We start from the raw sequence: 23,689 nt of genomic DNA on the forward strand, positions 1-23,689 counted from the left end.
CTTCTATGGGTCTTTGTCTTGGTTCCTCAAAATTACATAATTAACTTGAATTTTGGGTCTTGAATTTCGAACTTCGCCCAAATCAATCTCTAATCAATTCTAAACCCAAAACTTAAATGCTAAGATCCCTTAATTAAGTCCAACCTTTTTTTTCAACTTCAATAAAAATAATTAAAACCTAATAAATTATCCACTCGAGCTAGGCTTCTTAAATACAATACCCTAATTAAAAAGTTTTGCCAATACCCAACAACAAAATGCACAAAGTACTTAAAGCAAGTTAGGGTTACAATTTCATCTTATTTTTCTTTTAATTTCATCGATCTATCCCAAACCTTCAAATGCATTTATTACTAAAATAAACCCAATCGATTCTATGACACTAAGGTTGTGTTTGGGTAGTGCTGTGTTTGAGATCTCTCAACTACTATTCGATATTTTATTAATATTTTTCACCTATTTTCACTACTTTTTCTTACTATTCACTACTATTCAATATTTTCTCATTAATTTTTTACTACTATTCGCAGATCATCTGAGATTATCTCACAACCCAAACACATTATACGACTAAAAAAGGATTTGAAGATGAAGAAGGAAAAAATGACTTTCATCCTATAGTAGTTATTGATTTCTATTACTTGTTTCTTTGGCTTTTTCACCACTTAACTCTTCTATAATATTATTATTAATTTTCCAATAAAGAAAAAAAAATACAATTCATCTGAACTATTCTACTTTGAAGACATTGTATTCTACCGTACCCATTAATTTGAAGTTTGTTGGGTTACCAAAATTGTGGTTCCTCAAGATTATAAGAATATATTATTTACATATTAGGTCTAGTTTGGATATCAAATACTAAGTTATCTCATATCATCTCATCTAATCATCACAATTTTCTTAAATTCTCATACAAAATATAATAAATAAATCAATTTTTTCAAATTCTAAAATAAAATTAATATTAAAAAATTATATTATAATAATATTTTATTTAACTTTCAACAAAACATCTCATTTTATCTGATCTGAATTATATAACCAAACGACGCCTTAGACTCTTTGTGACAGAAATTTTAGACAATTAATGCATCATATATATAAATATATATGTATGTATATAAGTCGGGTAATTATTCTCGCACATTGCATTTAAATGATCATGACTAGTTTTATCTCAAAAAATAAAACATTTTTACCCAAGAGGGTAGGATATATACTATCCCTAGCCTACTCTTTTATTTTTGCACTCGAACTAGGGTAATATGCATACAAAAATCTACACAACCTCTTACTATTCACACAATTTCCACACACCACATTTTTTTTAATTTTTATTTTTATTTTTTATCAAATATTTAATATATGAACGATGAATAGAAAAATTGAATTAATTTAAAAAGAATAAACTCAAAAAATACTTTTAAAAAAATATTAAAAATTAAAAAAAAAATAGTGTGCAGAAATTGGGAAGACATGTAACATTACTTATTTTAACATATAGATAGAGGCATGGTACGTTCGATATTCCCATTCGGCCCCTGATCCAGACAAAAGGCCGGTTCTAGTTCTATCCAGAGAGAAGAAATGACACGATCGAGATAGCAGAAATGGCACGATCGAGGTGGATGAAAGGACATATTTTTTGCGCACGAGAGTACCTCGCCGCAAAAACGTCTACTCTTGCATGTCACCAAAGCGAAGCAACAGTACCCCGGGGACGAGGGCCGGGACGTGGTGTAGTACTCTATCTACGTATATAAGTCCAACCAACACGATCAATATATACAATCATCAACAATATGTAGACCTTGCACTGCCCAAAACTTGAGCATAGTAATATTGTCCGTACGACCTTCACAAGCTAGCCATATTATATATATATAGCATGCCCCTAATAATTTCTTTGCTGAAATTTTCTCAACCCAGTCTTCTCCAGTATTGTCGTCGGTTTTAGCTATATATCTTCAGAAATAATGGGTACAAGCAGTGATCACAGTCCAATGGTTCACCAAAGTTGGAGGGGAATTCAGGCTATCATTATCTGGTTCATTTTATTACCTATTATTGGAGTATCTGGGGGTGCTAAGACTAGGCACTTCAAATGGGAAGTGGAGTACATGTTCTGGTCGCCCGATTGCGTCGAGAATGTGGTGATGGGGATCAACGGCGAATTTCCCGGCCCAACCATCCGAGCAAAAGCAGGAGATACCGTTGATGTTGAACTCACTAACAAACTCTCCACTGAGGGAGTTGTCATTCATTGGCATGGAATCAGACAGGTTTAATTAATTTTGTGATATTCATGTACTCTTTCCTCTCAATCATGATCTCTAGATCTCTTCTTGATCATATTATTTGAGGAAGCATATATATATGCATCTCGATTATTTATTTTCATGCATGTGATCATGAGAGCATGAATAAGTGAGTTAAGGCTTTGGTTTATTGATCTCTATTCTCGTTTTACTTTCTTATTTTACAGTTTGGAACACCTTGGGCAGATGGAACTGCTTCCATTTCGCAGTGTGTTATCAACCCTGGAGAGACCTTTCATTATAGGTTCAAAGTTGACAGGGTAATTCTCTCTCTCTCTCTCTCTCTCTCTCTCTCTCTCTAGAGTACTTAAACCTTAATTTTGAAATATATGCATGTGTTGTTTAATTTAATTTGCAGGCAGGAACATACTTTTACCACGGGCACTTTGGCATGCAAAGATCAGCCGGGTTGTATGGGTCTCTGATAGTGGAGGTGGGAGAAGAAGAGAGAGAACCATTTCATTATGATGGGGAGTTCAACCTATTGCTCAGCGACTGGTGGCACCAAAGTGTTCATAACCAAGAGGTTGGCCTCTCCTCCAATCCTTTTCGTTGGATTGGTGAACCTCAGGTACTATATCATGTAATTTCTTGCTTTTTTTTTTCTACTTGTTTTGTTTTTGTTTTTGTTTTTGTTTTGTTTTTTTATATATATACGGCATATTTTTCAGAGAAGACGTTGCAATTTTTATATTTTCTTTTGATTACATATAGGTACTATATGTCTATCATGGAGTGGTAAAAACCAAACCATGCAAGAGAATTAGCCTTTTAGGGCACCCAAATGGAAAATGAATGAAAGTAGTTCACCATTTTAGCTTCAAACCCCATCAAAATAGACGAACCAACGAGCTGTAATATAATTATAAATGAAGTAACAATATTGTGCATGCGGTCGATCATTGTCTACTACTTTATATTATAAAATTAAGCTCTGATCTCGCCGGCCCCAAACAAAATTAAAGAAAAGGAAATAAATAAATAAAAAAAGAAAAGAACAAAAGAAAGGGAAAGAAAAAGATCTCTCTTATCTTATAATATTTATATATGTTTTGATCAGATCTAGCTTTTTATAATGTCGACTACTGATCTCAGCTAGCAGCTTACCGGCCCTTTGTTTCACTTTTTACAAAGATTGGGTATATGCTTCCCCATGCATGCAGACATTGCTGATCAACGGAAGAGGACAGTACAACTGTTCCATGGCTGCCAATTTTAGAACGCCGGAATCTTCCTCCTCCTCCTCCAACACGCAGTACTCTCAGTGCAAATTCAGAGGAAACGAACAGTGCGCACCACACATCCTACGCGTGAATCCAAATAAGACCTACAGGCTCAGGGTTGCAAGTACTACTGCACTTGCTTCTCTCAACTTGGCCATTGGGGTAAAAATTCCATCTATTCACACGCTTGCATTACTTTTTTTCTGTATTTTTTAAATTATCTTATAAATCAAATAATATATATATATATATTTCATGATGACTTTCACATGTGCATGCCAGTAAGTTTGGTTTGAGAGATTTTTCTGTGGTTTTTAATTAATTAAACTATAAAAAAATAAAATTTTGCGACTAAATTTTATAATTAAAAGAATTATTTCTAATAAAAATAAGTATGTTTTCATTAAAAACATTTTTTTAATAACAAAATTTTGATAGTAAAAATCCGTTTTTCTTATTAAACATAGCCTTTGAAATTAATATATAGTTCAAGAAGAATTCATAAACACCGGTTTTGTATTTTTAAAGTCATTATTAGAGGTTCATGTATAATGAAATTTATCATTTCAAATTGAAGTCAAAAAGTAGGCAACGTGGTATTGGAGGCAGAATGCAGGTGACGTGTATACAGAATAGTGCACTTTAGCTGGTGCATGGCTGATGCCAGTACTACAAGGGGGACCCACAGTTGACTTTGCTTTACCTGCTCCACTGGATTCATTCACGTATGAAATTTATCATCTCAGTGCCTGTAGCGGGCCCTCCAGCATTTGTATTGTTTGTTATTTATTTATTTTTTTTTTGAAATTTGTATTGTTAGTTAGTGTAATTTATTGTTTTTTCAATAAATAGTTTTTGATATTTTTAATTATTAAAAAAATTAAAATAATAGAATTTTTATTTACAAAATGGTAAAGTTGAGGGTTATATAACTAAGGAAAATGCTAGTGTGCATCTCTCATGAATTTGCTCTTTTATTTCGATTGCTCATGAATTTTATTTTATTAGTATTATTTTTAATTTAATAGATAAAAAAGTAAATATTAATATATTAGTGTATTGTTTTATTTTTTAAAAATATTTAAAAATATTTAAAAAATATGAAAAACAAAATAACATTTAGCGGTACGCCCTTTCGGTCGCAGAATAGCATCAGCAATCATCTAAATTGAATCCGAGTCATGCAGCATCCCGAAAAGTAGGAAACGACGGTTTGAAAAAGAAAGGGAGGAAAGAAATCTAGGGTCGAGTTCAGCATGATTCCATTTTTTTTTGCCTTAATTTTCTTTGTTTCTCTTTTCTGGAAAGCAGTAACCTTGGCAAATGTCCTTTGGATTTAGGATAGTGGGGTAGGTCATGTAGCGAATATTTGGCGTTTTATCCTTTGGCAAGTGTGAAAACATACAAACATCTCAGTCCTGTCTGCTTTATCCGTTCATGTTTTCAACGAGGTTTGTCGTACTGTGATACATGATCTGTACTATTTTGGTGCATGCATGCTTGTTTATGACTTGTCCATCACTAGATCGATCGATCGATCCATTCCTATGAAGACATATCCACCTTACCATTAGTTTAGTTAAACTGTAACGCTGGTATGCCGCCATAGACTATAGTTGATCGCTATGTACCGTTGGTAAAAAAAAAAAAAAAAAAAAAAAAAAATATTTTTAACTTTATTATTAAGAAAGTGATTTTAAATATATTAATATATATATTTTTATTTTTTAAAAATATTTAAATATATTAAAAAAATATAAAAAAAACTGTAAACGTTGGACGACAGAGTAGCGTTGCCCTTAGTTAAATAGTTAAGCTAGGATAATATTTCCTCCCCCACAAACATATGGGATAGAGTTATGAACTTATGATTTGTTTAGATATTTAGAATATTTGTAAATAGTACTAAAATAGTTTGTAAATAGTAGTGAAATAATTTAAGTTAGGATCATATTTTTTGAGAAATAGTTGAATAAAAAATTAGAAAGTTAAAAAATTATTTAAAAATTATTTTTAATATGATTTTTTTTTTTTACATTTGAAAATGTTGTATTAATTTTTGTATTTTGTTAGAAAGTTTGAAAAAATTGTAATGATTATATGAAAATGTTAAAATTTGAAATTAAAAAGTGTTTTTGCTTGAGTGCTATTTCATACTATTTGAGAATACCTCAATGTCCAAACTAGCCCTCAAAATATCTTAGAATTTTGTGAATAGTAGTGAAGTAATATATAAATAGTAGTGAAATAGTTTAAGTTAAAATGTTTTATTGGGTTTTTGGAAATAAGAGAAAAAAATTTAAAGAAAAAGATTATAAAATTAAAAAATAGTTTGAATATAATTTTCCTTTTGAAAATTGAAAAAGTTATATTGTTTTTGTGTTTTATTTGGATGTTTAAGAAAATTATATTGGATTTTTTGTTTCAAGATTACGTAATTATTACATGAAAACGTTGAAATTTTGAAATTAAAAAATATTTTGTATTTGAGTGATTTCTATGAATAAAATTATGATCATAAGTTTTGAGAATATCACATTACCCAAACAAGGGCTTAATTTTTGTGTGACTTCAATATTCATCATTAAATCATCACTTGTCTACAAAAATATGTAAATGATCATACTCTCTCTCTTAATAAGTGGGCTCAAAACGAGATAAAGTGTGGAGTATTTAGGATTTTTAACTCGACATTGATATGTTATATAGATGCATATTATCATCATCATTTATTCCAAAATTAAAACATGTAAATCAGGCTCTTTTAATAAGTGGACTTATCATGTAGAACATTTAATTTATTATGGTTGAGTTTGAGATTAGGTTTTAAATTGGGACATATGCCCCGATATTATATTAAATTACCACTTATCTAAGAGCATTAATTCTGAGAGTTATTCTACTCAGCAAGTCTTACACTACACACTTGATGAGTAGAAATACTCTTTTCTTAGGCTTGCAATCTGTTGAGTCAACTTGTAAATTTATCCACTTCGAATAATCTGTGATCATTGCATATTTGTTTTCTTTTAGAATCACAAAATGGTGGTGGTGGAAGCTGACGGTAACTATCTGCAACCATTTTCGGTGGACGACTTGGACATATACTCTGGTGAAAGCTACTCAGTCCTGATAACCACAGACCAAGACCCTTCCAAGAATTACTGGCTTTCCGTAGGTGTAAGAGGAAGGCTTCCCGAGACTCCTCCTGGCCTTGCCATTCTAAATTACAAGCCAACTTCTGCATCAAAGCTTCCAATTTCTCCACCTCCGGTGACTCCTCGATGGAATGATTATGGCCATAGCAAGGCCTTCTCTAAAAAGATTTTTGCTCTGATGGGGTCGTCAAAACCTCCTAAAAGTTATGAACGTCGGATCATTCTGCTCAACACTCAAAATAAGATCAATGGGTACACCAAGTGGGCTATAAATAATGTCTCCTTAGCATTACCACCCACTCCTTATCTGGGCTCCATAAAATATGGCCTGAAAAATGCTTTCGATAGAAATAGCCCGCCGGAGAACTTTGATGAAAACTACGACGTGATGAGTCCACCAACAAACCCTAACTCAACTAGTGGCAGTGGGGTTTACTTACTAAGTTTCAATACCACAGTCGATGTGATACTTCAAAATGCGAATGCATTGAGCGCAAATGTTAGCGAAATACACCCCTGGCATTTGCATGGTCATGATTTCTGGGTGTTGGGCTATGGAGAAGGGAAATTCTCAGTCAAGGATGAGAAGAAACTCAACTTGAAGAACCCACCCTTGAGGAATACTGCTGTAATCTTCCCTTACGGATGGACAGCCTTAAGGTTTGTGGCAGATAATCCAGGAGTGTGGGCCTTCCACTGCCACATCGAGCCTCATTTGCATATGGGTATGGGTGTTGTGTTTGCTGAAGGTGTTCATCATCTGAATAACATACCTAATGAGGCTCTCACCTGTGGTCTGACTGGGAAGATGTTCCTGAGCAAGAACAATTGAATCTAATGCCATCTTTCCCATCTTTCAGTCCCACTATATTGCACGCAGGTGATGATTCTCAATGCGGTCTGCAAATTAGCTCCGAGAATATGTACGTAAAATGAGAATTCTACTTGTAAGACTTATATATATATAAAACTTGATGATGTGACAATTAATAGAACCTTTTGTTTATGGTTAATGTGATAAGCATATCTACATCTATCACTTCGGGTGGCGATTTAATTTATGTCTGGTGATCATTTCGATTTGTTTCACGTCAATTAATTAACCCTAATTAGAAAGAATTCTTAAATGTGTTATCTGGGTTCAAATCATTTGGATTCGTGTTGGGTTTCTCAACTTCATCATCGGGCCGGGCATCCTTCTTTTTTCACCAGTACTCTATAATTGTAAACACAATTTTTTGTCGATATACTTCAATTACAGCATTATTTATTTTTCCATGAGATATTTTCTTATTTGCTTTGTCACTCATTTGTACACATGATGAATGCATTGATAAAATCCACGAGATTCAAAAAATATTACAAAACCTGAAACTTTTAAATTTTAAAGAATCTAAAAATGTAGAATAGATGATTTTAATGAACTTTTGCATCATCATGAGAAGTGGGGACAGAGACTAAGGTCGAATTGGCAAATTGCTACTTTTAGGGATGTGGTGAATGATTGTGCATTAAGGGATATGGAATTTAGGGTAATAAATTTACATGGAGTAATAGGAGGGGAGGGTCTCAATGTATTAGTGAGAGGCTGGATAGAGATTTGGTGAATGTTCCATGGTGGGAAAGTTTCCAAATGCTTCTGATTTACATGGTTTGGAGGCTTACTCAGACCATGTTCCAATATGGGTTAACATTGAGGTGGAAGAGGTCCACATTCGATTTAGAAGACAGTTAAAGTTTGAAGAAATGTGGGTAGGGGTCTTATAAATTGATTTCTAAAGTTATCTCCAATAGATTGATAGTTGTTTTACCTTGTATTATTGAGGAGATTCAGAGTGCTTTTGTTCATAGCCGTTTAATTACAGACAAAGTGCTTATAGCTTATGAGTTGGTGCATTTTTTAAAGCACAAGAAGAAGGGGAAACATGGGTATAAGTCATTGAAATTGAATATGAGTAAGACTTACGATAGAGTGGAGTGAAGTTTTCTCAAAAAGGTGATAGAGGTGATGGGGTTTCAGGCAGGTTTTATTTCTTTGGTGATGCTATGTGTTCAAATAGTCTCCTTTTCTATGTTGATTCGTGGGGAGCCAAAATGGCCAATCGTTCCTAGTAGGGGCTTGAGACAAGGGGTCCCTTTGTCCCCTTATCTCTTTCTCCTTTGTATTGAAGGATTCACCTCATTGTTGAATGTCGCAAGTATAAAGAAGGGAATTTCTAGGCTTAAAATTTTGTAGGGGCGCTCCCAACATTAATTATTTGTTGTTTGCAGTTGATAATGCTATTTTTTGTAAGGCTGAAGTGGAGGAAAATAGGAGAGTTCAAGCTGTGTTAGATGTTTATGAGAGTGTGTCAGGGCAAAAAATTAATAAGGAGAAAACTTCAATAGTTTTTAGTAGTAACGTGGGGTTGGATGTACAAGAAGAGATTCGGCTACTATGAGTTTTTTTTTTTTTTTTAAGAAGAGCCGGAAGCCACACACATAGTAGCCCCGTCCCAAATTTATTAAAAAAACCCTCACTTGTAGCGGAGAAAAACCGTGGTTACAACCCAAGGCCTGGGGGCTACAAAAAACACCAAAACCCAGACCTAAAAACCAATAAAAAACTCAAATACAAGACATAGGCTCTAGGAAAACAAAACAAAAACCTCAAAACTGAACCTGCAAAAGACAAACCTGCACAAACAAAGATTAAGAAAGAAAATAACGGAGTGCAAAGAGGGACATACTTGGAGATAAAGACAAAGCCAGTAACATCTAGCAACATTTTCGAATTTTTCGAAGGTAAGGGAAACCTCTATCCAGCCGGATATTACCTCTAATGTGAGCAGGCAACTCTGATAAGGAAGACCAGAACACAGTTTGACCATTGGCACCCAGTTTGGCAAAGCCATTCGCGACCGAATTACATTCTCTAAAGCAGTGACCAAGAGAGACATGAAGCCCAGCTAGACGACTTTGAATTTCATCCCAATAATCTTCCATGTACCAAAGGCCACAACGTTTGTTCCTCAACCAGTTAAGGACTAACATGGAATCAAGTTCAATTTCCACTGATACAAAACCCATTAAACAAATATGATGAAGTCCATGCAGTAAACCCATCAACTCTGCATGATTATTAGAGTTATGCCCTGTTTCAACTGCAAACCCACAAAGCATGTTTCCTTTATGATCCCGAATAATGCCACCTGCACCTGAAGGACCTGGATTACCAAGAGAACAGCCATCCACATTCAATTTAACCCAACCCTACTTAGGAGATTTCCATTTAATCGGAATAACTATCTCATGTCTCATCATATTAATAGGCATATTGAAACAATGTAGAACTCCTTCATCTTGCTTAGTGAGCAAATTAACATCCTTAATCTTTAATGCAATCCAGGATACCCAATATTTGATAGAACACCACACCTGTTGAACCGATTCCATCAAACCTTCCATCCTGGCCTTACAACGCTGACCCCATAAACGCCAAGTTATGATGGCTGGAAGAAGACCCAACAATTGACCAGATCGAGTAGAATTTTTTGCCTGCCTATACCAACACTCCACCCGCTGTCTCCAACTCCAACCTTCCCTCCAAGGAATACCAAGAACTACCGAACAAATACACCAAATTTTTTCAGCAAAATCACCTCTCGCAAGACTATGATTAAGATCTTCATACTCAGATTCTGAACAACAATCGCAACGGTAGGCAATAGGAATACCTATTTTGCGGATTCTGTCATCCACTGGGAGACAGTCATGAATGGCTTTCCACATAGTAATAGACATCTTCTTGGGAAGGGCAGGATGCCAGACCCATTTTGCCCAAGGGAAATCTGGGCCCCTCGTTCGAATACAATTCCAATCACTTTTGGTAGAGAGAAGCCCATCAGCATTAGGGAGCCAAATCAGAACATCCGTCCCATTATTAACCCGACCCAATTGCAAAATAAGATCCTCAGCTTTTTGATAACCAACCAACCGAGTAAATAGTTCCATATTCCAGCCCAAGCCAGATTTGCAATCTTTCAATTTAAGGTTCGGCATATCTGAAATCTGAGTATTAGTACAAAGAGGGCCATCATTAGCCCACTTATCAAGCCAAAAAAGGATTTTACCCTCCCGCACTTTCCATTTAGAGTTAGCTTGCACTAAAGGAATATTCTGCGAAATCATCTTTCAGAAAATAGAACCTTTCGTAGAGTCCACCATAGAGATATGTTTGTCACCAACATATTTAGCATGAAAAAAATTGGACCAAAGAGAAGTACCTTGCAAAAAGTTCCAAGCTAACTTCATGTGGAGAGAAGATTGCACATCTTGGAGACTACGAATGCCCAACCCTCCTTCCGAGACAGGCTTACAAATGTCCATCCAAGAATGCCATTTTTTCTTAGCTTTTCCATCTCTGACACCCCAGAAAAAGGTGCTAATGATTCTTTGCAGTTTCTCAATCACGACTTTAGGAGTCCTTAAGATAGAAAGACTGTGTACGGGTATGCTTTGAAGAAATTCAATAGTATGAGAAGTATCTTGGGTTACCTCCTATAGTTGCTAGATCAAAATCTAGGGCATTTCAGTCTATCAAGTAAAGGGTATGGCAAAAGCTAGAAAGTTGGAAGGAAAAACTATTGTTGCAAGGGGGCAAGGAGATTTTATTAAATGCTGTTGCATCATCCATCCCAACTTATTCCATGAGTTGTTTTCTATTACCTACTAGTTTTTGTTCAGAGTTGGAGGGCTTAATGTTAAAGTTTTGGTGGGGGTAAAAGATGGAGGAAAGAAGGATTCATTGGATTAATTGGAGTAATATGTGTGAAGGGAAGTCAAGAGGAGGTATGGGGTATAAGAATCTTAGAACTTTTAACCTTGCTCTTCTTGCGAAACAAGGTTGGAGGTTAGTGTAAAATGAGAATTTTGTTTTACATAAACTCCTCAAAGCTAGATATTTTTCTAAGACTAATTTTTTGGAGTCTAGCTTGGGAAATTATCCATCATACACGTGGAGGGGTATTTGGGAGGCTAAGAGTAGGTTAAGGGAGGGATGTAGATGGAGAATTGGAGATGTGAAGACTGCACACTTATGGAATGAACAACGGATTCTAGGACATAAGACCCTGGATCAAGAGCTCGGATTATAGCTGCACAATAGGGATGATGTTGTGGCTTCTATTATTGATGAGGAAACAAGGTGGTGGAATCTTCAAAAGCTTAGAACTCTCTTCAATCTAATGATAGTGGCAAATATTATGAAAGTCATGATTTTTTCAGAAGGCCTCATAAATTGATATGTAGCCAAGAAAGAAGTGAATAGTTTTAAGTGAAAAGCTGTTACAAGTTCACTATGTCTCAAAATGGTTTTGATGCAGTAGAGTCCTCTTTAATGGGGAGACAACAGAGATTATGGAAAGTTTTGTGGAGGATGCAAGTCCCTAACAAGATCTAAGTGTTTGCATGGTGTGCTTGTAAAGATAGTCTACCTTCAAAGGATAAATTGGTAAAGAAACATGTGATTATAGAAGCAACTTGTAGATTCTGCTTGCGTCTAGTAGAGGACCTTCTACATGTAGTTTTCAGTTGTAGTCAGATTTGGGACGTATGGATTCAGTTCTTTCCTTCTTTGGCTAATCATATGTTGCTTAATATTACTCTTTTGGTAATGCAGTTTGTTGAGGGCAAGGAATTCAATAATTTGGCTCTATTTTTCTGTCTTGCATGAGGCTTTTGGTATAGGAGAAATAAGTTGGAGTTTTAAAATATCAGTTTGAGTCCTAGCCATGTAACTAATCATTCATTGGGTCTTATGCATAGTTTCAAAGTAGTTTTTGTAAAATCCCAGGTTTAGATAAAAATTAGTTCAGCTGGAAGCCTCCTCCTCTTGGTGTTCTTAAGCTAAACACTGATAGAGCTATGTTTTCAAATCTACAAAAGACAGGTGTAGGTGTCATACGACGAGACTCATTAGGAAAGGTGGTAATGGTTGCATCCAAACTTGAACTATCAGTTGAAGAGCAAGAAGCAATTGAGCTATTGGCAGTTTTCAGAGGCCTGCAATTGTGTTCCACCATGGGTATTTCGTATATAGAAGTAGAAAGTGATTGTTTTTTGTTAGTTAAATCTCTGCAGCAAAATAATATGATGGATTCCATGCTTGGCAACCTGTTTATAGAAGTGCAGAGTTTGTGTAGTTGTTTTGGTAGTTGTTCTTTTACTCATGTGTATAAAGAAGGTAATAGGGCAGCTCATCAACTTACTCGTAATGCTTGGAGGGTTGAAAATATTGAGATGTGGTGGGATTGTATTGCATACTTTTTTTCTCAAATCTTATAGTTTGATAAATGTCTGTAATTTTTTATCTCGAATGAAGATAATTGTTTCTATATATATAAAAAAAAACCTATACCCAGTGAGGTAAGGATAATAATTGGATCAGGGAGGCTACAATCGAGTGGCGAAATTCTGAGAATGAGAAAACAAAATTGTTGGTGCGGTTAAACTGATAAGAGAGGAGCAAAGAGAGAGGGTGACAACGATTTGTGGCTCTGATTGAAAGTTACCGATAGAATAATGTGTAAAACTTATGCAGGAGAGAGAAGATATAAGCTGAGGCTTCCGAGTCTTGCAACCTCATTGTCATCGTAACGTTCAAATTATTGGAGAAGCGTCCAAAAGGAAAGGTAATATCTTAAGGACATTCGGGCATAATTATGAAAGAAAAAAAAGTAATAAAAATGATATTAAGAATTATAAAAATAAATCATAAATAATTAAAATTGCCGACGTTACAGAAATCTCGTTCTTGAAATGGAAGATACCTCAATCAAAACAAGTATGGATAATTTTCCCTCATGTCATCTTCGCTTTTCCAAGTGGCTTCTCTCTCCGTATGGAGTACTTTGACTATTTTGATAGTTTTGTTGCGTAGGACTTGACTCTTATGTGCTAATATTCTCACCGAATCTAAAGAGGCACATTCTCGACTTCGCTGGTTCGCAGAAATTGCCCATAGAGGAGCGTTACCTTAAAAAATGTCATCCCATTGTTGCCAAACCTTTTTACAACTTGGTATCTCAGCTAGGCTTTGAATCCTATATTTTATCTACAGCATTTCGTGTTGGGCATTTGTCGTAATTCTTTTCACTGTCAATCTTTCACTTCAAAACAAAATTCTCAGTCTATTATTTTTCAAATTTCACAAGGTCTAAAGTACAACATTTTTTTTCTTTAGTTTGTTTTGGGGTTTCCCTATGTTGAAACTGCAGGAAGAAGAGACAAACCAGCTCCACCAGATGAACGTCCCACGCCCACACCAACTCCACTACCATGCACAGGCCAACACCAATATACAGAGCACATCCCATGGATAGACTCTGCCATGCACGGATAGAAGAATATAATTCCGTTACAAGGAGCTGTAATGTGTAAATTGTTTTATTTATTTCTTTGTATATATATATAGCAGTAGGTACTCGCACAAGTGTAACAATGCAATATACAGAAAATTCAATTTTCTCTCCAATAGCGGACTCTGTTTCTTCTTCTTCTTTCATCTTGCACTTGCATCATTTGATTATTTCATATTCATTTGCATTGCATCTGTGCCATTCTTAATATGGTATCAGAGCGCTATGACTGAAGAAACTGAAGCAACGCCAAATACCGAACCAAATATGCAATCCAATCCTGAAACTAATCCCCACCATCCTGCTAACCCATTCTTCATTCAACCCGGTGAAGGAGCATCCTCTCCATTGGTTCCCGACCTCTTAACAACAGAAAATTATGTGACCTGGGCAAGGACAATGCGACGAGCCCTCAACATAAAAAATAAGCTTGGATTTATTGATGGTAAAATCGCCAAACCAACCAACGTTTCTGACCCTTTGCCTGCTCCATGGGAGCGCTGCAATGACATGGTCATAGCATGGAGACAACACTCGGTTAGCTCGGAACATAGATCAAGCATTGCACATGCATAAACTGTTGCCAGTGTTTGGAACGACCTCCAGGAGCGATTTTCTATCCAAAATGCTCCTCGCATTTTCCAACTTACAAAGTCCATCTCCTCTTTAACACAAGACACTGACTCCGTCAGTCAATACTACAACAAACTCAAAAGCTTCTGGGATGAGCTTGAGATTTATGAGCCCATGCCACTTTGCACTTGTGGCTCAGTCAAAATTTTGCAGGAATACACCCATCGCAGCAAGGTCATGCAGTTCCTCATGGGACTCGATGATTCCTTCGATTCCGTTCGGGCGCAAATTTTACTTCATGACCCATTGCCAGCTCTCAACCAAGTTCAATCCTTATTTCAACAAGAAGAACGGCGTCGTCAAATTCATTCCATGCCTGCACCCCTTACAATGGTCACACGAGGACTAGATAGCCGCAGCCAGAACAACTCTCGCAAAGATCGTTTGTTCTGCTCCCATTGCAATATACCTGGCCATTCTTTGGAGTGTTGCTTCAAAGTGAATCCCCATCTGCCCATGTGCTCACACTGTCACATACCTGGCCACATCAAAGAAAAATGCTACAAGCTAAATGGCTTCCCTCCAGGCCACAAGCACGGTCTTAAGCTTAAATCTTTTGCTAACCAATCATCTCTTGTGCAGGAAGAAATTCATCATCGTTCGTCCATCACTCAGGAGCAGTACAAACAACTCCTTGCCTTGCTCAACCCCTCTCATGTTGATGCCACTACTCCTACTACTAACAATGCGCACGTTGACTCCTCCCCTGTTTCTACACACACCCACGGCAATGCCTCAAATACCTCATGGATTATAGACGCAGGTGCTACAGATCACATGATCTGTAGCCTCAACCTTTTCACAAACAATGTCACCACAGTTTCTAATATGATTAAGCTCCCAAATGGATCCACCACAACAGCCACACACGTTGGAGATGTCCATCTCTCTAACCATTTGATTCTTCGAAATGTGTTATGTGTCCCCGAATTTTCTTTCAATTTCATTTATGCAAAATCCCTGACATCTCACTCCAATTGTTGCCTATTTTTTTTTTTCAAACACATATTATATCCTGGACCTTTCATCTTGGATGACGATTGGAGTGGGGAAGGTGCGTAATGGCTTGTACCAACTTCAACTCACATGACCCAACCCAACCATCTTGCAATCTTTTTTTCATACCTTGTTTCCGTTAAAATCTGTTAACAATGTTGGTGTTTCTGAGTTTGATCAATCAACGTTATGGCATTATAGACTTGGGCATAGTTCCATGACTCAGCATGTATTGCATAATATTGATAAAGCTAACTTCAAACTCTCGGTTAATTCAAAAATTCCTTGTGAAATTTGCCATCTTGCCAAACAACACAAACAACCTTTCCCTTAATCGGAATCCAAAGTTAATCAACCATTTGATATTGTTGCAGTTGATATTTGGGGTCCTAACTCAGCTCAAGGATACAATGGTTCCAAATACTTTCTTACCATTGTAGACCAATTTACGAGATGCACTTGGATTTACTTACTAGAAACCAAATCTGAAGCTAGAACTTCGCTTCAAAATTTTTTTTTCACTTGTCGAAAACCAATTCAAAACTCAAATCAAAATTATTCGATCCGACAATGGAGCCGAATTTCAAATGCCTCTTTTCTATAACTCCAAAGGTGTTTTGCACCAACTAACATGCGTCGCGACGCCACAACAAAATGCCCTTGCCGAACGTAAGCACCAACACATTCTCAATGTGGGAAGGGCCCTAAAATTCCAATCCGTACTACCCATAACATATTGGACTGATTTTATCACTACCGCCATTTATTTAATCAATAGACCACCCACTCCAATACTTGACTACAAAACTCCTTTTGAACTTCTATATCATACCAAACCCTCCTACTCACATTTAAAGGTATTTGGGTGCCTATCTTTTGCCTCTACACTTAGCCATGCGAGAACCAAATTTGAGCTGAGAGCACGAAAATGCTTATTCCTTGGATACCCGTATGGTGTGAAGGCTACAAACTACTTGACCTTGCCACCAATCAGATTTTTCTCTCACGAGATGTTACGTTCCATGAAAAAATTTTTCCCCTCAAACAAGCCTCAAACAACACTAGACCCACCTTTCCATTACCCAACACGTCCATCAACACCCCAGCACCTCTCATGGATACCACTCCATTACCTTTTCATTACACTCCATCACCTTCTCATTACACTCCATCAACCCTTATGGATATCGACACTCCATCACCAATGCCTCCTGACTCTAATCACAGTAATAACACCAACACGCCTTCAACTTCACCTTCACATCATGACCCTCCACCTCAGCCCCTATATAGATCAACTCTTACAACCAAGGCTCCTGCTTACCTCTATGATTTCCACTGCCAACAAGTCACAGCACCTGACTCCCACCAGTTGGCATCCAAGTTTGTTTCGGGTTCCTCTTCAGACACAGGTTCGCATAACCCTTTCCCTCTTTTCTTCTGTGTTATCTTACACTTCACTTTCACCCAAGTTTCAAGCATTCACTGTCTCACTTTCCCTTCATACCGAGCCAACATATTACGCACAAGCCATAAAACACCCAATTTGGTGCAAGGCAATGGAACAAGAGCTTACTGCACTTGAGCAAAATGAGACGGGGACCATTGTTGATTTACCTCTTGACAAGAAATCGATTGATTGCAAGTGGATTTATAAATACAAATTCAAAACCGATGGGACAGTGGAACGAGCTAAGGCTCGCTTGGTTGCAAAAGGTTTTACTCAACGCGAAGGTATCGATTTTCATGACACTTTTTCACCAGTTGCTAAACAAGTTTCTATTCGATGTCTTCTAGCAATTGCTGCCATCAAAGGCTGGGAACTCCAGCAACTCGATGTCAATAATGCGTTCCTATATGGTGATCTCGACAAGGAGCTTTATATGAAGCCACCTCCTGGCCATTCCACTACTAAAACCAACCAAGTTTGTCATTTACGGAAGAGCCTTTATGGCTTGCGGCAAATGTCCAGACAATGGAACACCAAACTTGCTTCCTCTTTAGCTGAATTTGGGTTTGTTCAATCAAAAGTAGATTATAGTCTCTTCAGAAAATGCATAACCAGCTCCTTCATCGCCTTACTCGTCTACGTCGATGATATAATCCTCATGAGTTCAGATGCCACTTTGAGTACTGTCGTAAAGAAATTTTTGGAGACAAAATTTAGAATTAAAGACCTCGGCTCACTTAAATACTTCCTCGGCATGGAAATGGGACGCACACAATCTGGCATTCAACTCAGCCAACGTAAATACGCACTGGAAATTCTCTCTAAGACAGGCCTGTTGGCATCCAAGCCTTCTCCCTTGCCGATGGAGCCCAACGTCAAACTCAGAAAGGATGAAGGAGAAGTCTTCCTGACCCTGCGCTTTACAGAAAATTAGTTGGTAAGCTCCTCTATCTAACCAACACACAGCCAGACCTGAATTACAACATTCATCTGCTTAGCCAATTCATGGAAAACCCACGAGTTCCTCATTATGAAGCCATCATCAAAGTGCTCAAGCATGTCAAAAATACTCCAGGACAGGGAATTTTCTTCCCTGCTAGTTCAAGTATGGAGCTCGTGGCTTACTCGGATGCTAACTGGGCCAACTGCCTAGACACACGTAGATCAACCACCGAATTTTGTGTATTCATTGGCAACTCTCCTCATGGAAGTCCAAGAAGCAGAATACTATCTCAAGGTCATCCGCCGAGTCTGAATACAGAGCCATGGCTGCAGTTGTATGCGAGCTTACTTGGCTTCGCTACTTACTTCATGACCTGTGTGTCACCATCAAAACTCCTGCTACTCTATATTGTGACAACATGGTTATCTTGCACATTGCTGCAAACCCTGATTTTCACGAGCGCATGAAGCACATCGAGCTAGACTGCCATCTAATTCAAGACAAGATCTCAGCTAGGCAAGTCATCAATGCACATGTCTCCTCTCATGCTCAGTTGGCTGACTTACTCACAAAACCCCTCTATTCTCCAACGTTCAACATATTATTGTCCAAGATGGGAGTCATCAACGTTTACTATCCATCTTGCAGGGGGATGTTGAAACTGCAGGAAGAAGAGTCAAACCAGCTCCACTAGACGAACATCCCACGCCCACACTAGCTCCACTACCATGCACAGGCCAGCACCAATATACAGAGCACATCCCATGGACAGACTCTGCCATGCACGGATAGAAGAATATAATTCCGTTACAAGGAGCTATAACGTGCAAATTGTTTTATTCATTTATTTGTATATATATAGAAGTAGGTACTCGCACAAGTGTAACAATGCAATATACAGAAAATTCAATTTTCTCTCCAATAGCGGACTCTGTTTCTTCTTCTTCTTTCATCTTGCACTTGCATCATTTGATTATTTCATACTCATCCGCATTGCATCTGTGCCATTCTTAATACCCTATGTACAGGTTACAATCCAGAGAGGGAGGAAGCACATAGAAAATGCACAAGCACCTCTTCAAGCTTGCAAACAACCACAAAAATGCAGGTATGCAAAAACTAGAAAGCTCTAAAACAAAACTCTGCCGTCAGCAGCCCTGATCCACCAACACACATACAATGTACAGAAACCATCTTCTATTCATGTCCTGTCCAAAAATAGGCTGCTAACTTCAACTCCCTCGTGAAGTTCTGCTAGAATTTTTAGTGCAACTGCTAGCTAATGACTGTCTTCTTTCATGGCATGGGGTACTTTTTAGCGCGAATGTCATCCAAGCTACAGATTCCAATTCCCCGAGTCACCTATCCAATTCCTCACGTTTCTTTAGGGGTTCTTTCGGGTCATGAAGCCCACGGTAGTGGTGGAATGCCCTGCCACAAACACGAACAAACCGTCAAACAAAATTTCGTAAAGCCACTGCTCAATAGAGCTTCATAAAGCCAGGCTGATAAAATAGAATTTCAGGTAGATCGTCACAAGCTTAGTCAATTTTTTGTACAATGAGGAAGTGGCTGAATTTGCAGTTGTTGTATGGAGTATATGTGAACAGTGGAATGAATTTAGTTTTAGCAAGAATTTTACTCATCCAAGTATTTTTCTAAAACATACAGTCAAAAAGTTCAATTGAAAGAGCAACATAAAGATAAGGCTGCAAGCACAACTGCTATTCTAAGTATATGGGAAGCTCCTCCAGAGGATATTGACAAGATCGAATTGGGATGCTGATAACTACAAGAGTCAGTGCAAAGTGGGACTATGAGTTGTTATCCGTGACTGGGAGAGAAGGGTTCGAGAATAAATAGCCATCTGGATCCTGCCCATCTCCTTGTTGAAACATATACAGCTCTACAAGCAACAAGATTTTCCAATGATATGGAATTTCTCTTTTACCCTTTGCGTTTCGTACGCTTGAATGGTTATCTTTTTATCTTTTCATTTTCATTATCTAATACCTTTTAATTCAAGACTTATCATTCTTTCTTCACTACTTCTATTCTAAATTGAAGTCTATTGGCACACCTCAATCTCATATTAGGGGCTTATAAATAGCATTCACGTCCTCTGCTTTGGGACCTCACCTCTTCTTCTCTCCTCTGCACCCAGCCCCACCCCACAACCTCTTCCAACCTTCTTTGGAATTCGAAACAGAATTAAAAGGTTCTTTCTCTCATTTTCTGTCATCCAAGATCATGATCCTCAGCTACACTTCAATTCTTTTATCATTGTTCCTCGATCCGTGCCTTGACACTACTCGTTTTCAGAAATTTGTACTGGATATCGTCTATTTTATGTTTTCTTCGCAAGGTTCATTCTTGGTAAAATGTCATGTTTTTGGTTGATATCCAAGTACTGCTTCGCGATCACCCTTGCTAATTGATAATTCCCAGCTTGATATATGCTCTCCTTTTGGGGTCTCAAGTCTAAAAACAGAGCTCAACTGCTCTTTGCATTTCCTCACTCGCATTCACATACATTGGATTATATATGCCTGCATGCATCGCGCGCCTCTTGATCCTATATCACACCCGCCATACCTTTGAGTCTCTGGTACATATGTATATGTTTATTGGCCTTTTCAAACAACATTGTTTTAATGTGATGTTACCGGCGAAGTTTTCTCAGAAGAGATCGATGCATATATATATGGGGAAAGAGAGAGAGAGAGAGAGAGAGAGAGAGAGAGAGAGAGAGAGAGAGAGAGAGAGAGAGAGATGTGGGAGGAAAGGCTGTTAGAGATGATGGCATTGCAACAGCAGGCGAGATGCAGGAATGTATCCTTCATTTTGAGTCAAGCCAGAAGCTAGCTAGCTAGCAAATGGTCCGGTGCCTGGAGTTGTTAGCGGCCTTCTGGCACTGCAAAATTAGCAGCCATGCATGCGACCTCCAAGAACAGGCCTGTTTTTATGAATTTCTTCTCACATTAACATGGTGCAGACGAAAATACTTGGGACGATGCATGAAAGATATTTCTTCTCACGTCCTCTACTTTTGGACTTCACCTCTTCTTCTCTCCTCTGCACCCAGCCCCATCCTCCAACCTCTTCCAACCTTCTTTGGAATAAAAAAGGGCAAGAAAAGGCCCATTTATTCCTTTCTTTTTCTTTCTAGTTTCTTGTTGGCGTTTCTCTCTTCTTATTTGGGATTTTTATTTTTCAGAGACATTTTCCATCGTCCAAGATCATGATCCTCAGGTACAGTAAAATTCTTTTATCTTTGTTCCTCGATCCGTGCCTTGACAATCCTCGTTTTCAGAAATTAGTACCAGATCTTGTCTATTTTATGTTTTCTGCACAAAGTTCTTTCTTGGTAAAATGTCATTTTTTTTGTTCTGTTTGGCACCGTTTGTTTGCCCAGAAAAGAGAAGATGAAAGGATCTGGATTCCAGATTGTATTTTTTTTTTTTTAAAGTATTTTGCGAATGTTTTTAAAATGGTTAAGATTCAAAAAAATGTGTGCAAAAAAAACTGCACGTCTCGACAAGAACATAGACGAAGGTCTCAAAAGAAAATAGGAGGAGCTAGTGAAGTTCGAAAGGATTTTTATTTTTTTATTTTTTTAAGATGAACTATGGGAAGCTTATCAAGTAACTACGCGAAAACCAAAAACTTATTGGGTTTTGCCTAGATTTATATATATGTATATCTTTCTTGCATTTTCTCGGGATCTAAACAGCTAGAAAGTTTTTTAATTTTTTGTTTAAAAAAGAAAATGGTTTGAGTGCATCTAATATTTCCCTTTGTAGCAATTTTAAAAGAATTTCTTGGACTAAGCTTTTAGAAACTTCTTGGAACCGAAAATAATTGAGTTTTAGTTTCGTATCATCTCGGGTAACTACGCAATAGTTTAACTGCACATTCTAATGGTGGAAGAGAGTTTGAATGCAAATAAATATTTATTACATTTTGTATGTGCTAGTTTTGTCTTTTATGGTAATTTTAATGATTCTTGCACATATTTATTTGGGTCTGAAAATTATGGGGTAAACTGGAGATTAAAGAAGAGATTCAAAGAAAGGGTTGTGCGAATCATGATGGAATCTATGCAATATGTTTAAATAAGGTAATTCTTCAAGAGACAACTCTTAAAGATTGCGATCGTGCTTACTGGTTTGTCTTGTCAGTCTGTTTATTTGGCTGCTTTTATTATACTAGAAATTGTCTCATGCCCGATGTTAATTTTTTGCATGCCTTTGAAATTATGGTCATAGTTGTTAGCCTTCATGTATGAGATGTCAGATAGTTCCTACAATGGTATGTGGCCTGTGTTTAATCTAAATATAGTATTGGTGCCTATTATGCCTCGGCTCATAGATCTTGATTGGTTTGAGTTCTACTTCAAGTATCATAAGTGCTGATACTATCTCAATTGAACAATTACAGGCTCTAAAATTATAACGGCAATCATGAATGTTAATCGTTCACTCATAGGAGTTTTGGCTGCTTAATTTTCTGATATATTTTCCAGTAGACTACTATGAATTACTAATTCATGTAGAAAAAAATCTATTAGCATGCCCTTTTTTTACACCCCCGATGCACTACTAAATTGAATCTATTATGCCTCAGCTCATAGATCTTGATTGGTTTCAGTTCTACATCAAGTCTCATAAGTGCTGATACTATCTCAATTGAACAATTAGAGGCTCTGAAATTATAACGGCAATCATGAATGTTAATCGTTCACTTATAGGAGTTTTGTCATCTTCTCATTTTTGGATAAATGGTGAAAGACTGTGGATTGGTGGCTTGCAAGTTTCTTTTTGTGTTTAACCAAACTTTGTAGTCTATGATCACTTCTCCTTAAATGTAGAATAATATAAGGGCTATATGTTAGTCTGACTTTTGTCAAATTTAGTCTTTAGGTGTAACTATATGGATATCATGAGTTTGGAGAATGAAAAGGTGGGAATGGGTTTCAAGGTCCCTTGATTGGCTTTTCTATACATGTTATTATGGGTTTTTTTATTTTATTTATTTTATTATTATTTTTAACTTGGTTTATGGCTTGTGACATGAACAAAATTTATGACAAGCATAATTGTTCCCTTTTCATTAAATAGAGGGATTCCATTGTTCTATTTACGATGTTCTTATCATGAACATGCATCCTTCGACGGGCTAGTTATGGTGGCAAACCAACATGCTTGCAGTGTAAACATCTAATTGAGTTTTTAGGATACGACCTGGAAACTTATTATGTTTATATATATATATATATATATATATATAAAGGGGTGGAAGATTTCGAATCCAGGTTTTTCATTTGGAGAACCTTAGGCTCTTAATTGGCCTTTTCACCCTTGAAAATTGTTTAGTATGTAAAAATGATTTAAATACGATTTTCTTAGGGCAAGGGGGAAGCTTGATTTTCTGCTGTATTTTCTATTGGACTGTTATGAATTACTAATTCATGTAGAAAACATCTATTTGCGTGCCCTTTTTTACAGCCCAAACACACAATAGAGGTGAGTCTCACACAATGATAAAAAAATGATAGGTCTTTTAACT

General features: G+C 36.9%; 3 protein-coding genes across 5 annotated transcripts; 2 read left to right on the forward strand and 1 right to left on the reverse strand.

Annotated features, from left to right (window-relative positions):
- The first annotated feature begins 1,793 nt into the window (after positions 1-1,793).
- LOC122291556 (L-ascorbate oxidase-like) lies at positions 1,794-7,738 on the forward strand. Of its 3 annotated transcripts, none has more exons than XM_043099335.1 (5): positions 1,794-2,285; positions 2,489-2,581; positions 2,680-2,892; positions 3,485-3,706; positions 6,578-7,738. In XM_043099335.1, exons 1-5 carry the CDS (start codon positions 1,980-1,982, stop codon positions 7,532-7,534), a joined length of 1,791 nt encoding a protein of 596 aa, XP_042955269.1. In that variant the 5' UTR covers positions 1,794-1,979; the 3' UTR covers positions 7,535-7,738. The 3 variants fall into 3 exon arrangements, with proteins under 3 accessions (XP_042955269.1, XP_042955270.1, XP_042955271.1); XM_043099336.1 differs by lacking the exon at positions 1,794-2,285 and adding an exon at positions 2,357-2,430 and having other exon boundaries at positions 2,508-2,581; XM_043099337.1 differs by lacking the exons at positions 1,794-2,285; positions 2,489-2,581 and having other exon boundaries at positions 2,759-2,892; positions 3,456-3,706.
- A 1,480-nt stretch (positions 7,739-9,218) lies between these two features.
- On the reverse strand, positions 9,219-10,872 carry LOC122291016. Its single transcript, XM_043098668.1, has 4 exons — positions 10,026-10,872; positions 9,519-9,908; positions 9,364-9,378; positions 9,219-9,265 (listed from the first exon to the last, which is right to left on the reverse strand). The coding sequence occupies exons 1-4, from the start codon at positions 10,870-10,872 to the stop codon at positions 9,219-9,221; spliced, it is 1,299 nt and encodes a 432-aa protein (XP_042954602.1).
- Positions 10,873-12,672: 1,800 nt separating this feature from the next.
- LOC122291017 lies at positions 12,673-16,168 on the forward strand. The gene is made up of 5 exons (XM_043098669.1): positions 12,673-12,766; positions 13,622-13,761; positions 14,319-14,636; positions 14,706-15,602; positions 16,103-16,168. Exons 1-5 carry the CDS (start codon positions 12,673-12,675, stop codon positions 16,166-16,168), a joined length of 1,515 nt encoding a protein of 504 aa, XP_042954603.1.
- Positions 16,169-23,689: the final 7,521 nt, after the last annotated feature.

This window comes from Carya illinoinensis, chromosome 13 (genome assembly GCF_018687715.1).
Source record: "Carya illinoinensis cultivar Pawnee chromosome 13, C.illinoinensisPawnee_v1, whole genome shotgun sequence".
Classification (NCBI taxonomy): Eukaryota; Viridiplantae; Streptophyta; class Magnoliopsida; order Fagales; family Juglandaceae; genus Carya; species Carya illinoinensis.

Excerpts from the sequence above, each read along its gene's own strand:
- LOC122291556 (XM_043099335.1), top strand. The coding sequence starts at position 1,980 with ATGGGTACAAGCAGTGATCACAGTCCAATGGTTCACCAAAGTTGGAGG. Across the intron at positions 2,286-2,488 it reads ATTGGCATGGAATCAGACAG|TTTGGAACACCTTGGGCAGA; the intron begins GTTTAATTAATT and ends CTTATTTTACAG. Across the intron at positions 2,582-2,679 it reads ATAGGTTCAAAGTTGACAGG|GCAGGAACATACTTTTACCA; the intron begins GTAATTCTCTCT and ends TTTAATTTGCAG.
- LOC122291016 (XM_043098668.1), bottom strand. The coding sequence starts at position 10,872 with ATGATTTCGCAGAATATTCCTTTAGTGCAAGCTAACTCTAAATGGAAA. Across the intron at positions 9,909-10,025 it reads AGATGAAGGAGTTCTACATT|GTCCTTCAGGTGCAGGTGGC; the intron begins GTTTCAATATGC and ends TTGGTAATCCAG.
- LOC122291017 (XM_043098669.1), top strand. The coding sequence starts at position 12,673 with ATGGTTGCATCCAAACTTGAACTATCAGTTGAAGAGCAAGAAGCAATT. Across the intron at positions 13,762-14,318 it reads CCAAACCTTTTTACAACTTG|AGCGCTATGACTGAAGAAAC; the intron begins GTATCTCAGCTA and ends ATATGGTATCAG. Across the intron at positions 15,603-16,102 it reads CCACCACAACAGCCACACAC|TTGATATTTGGGGTCCTAAC; the intron begins GTTGGAGATGTC and ends ATATTGTTGCAG.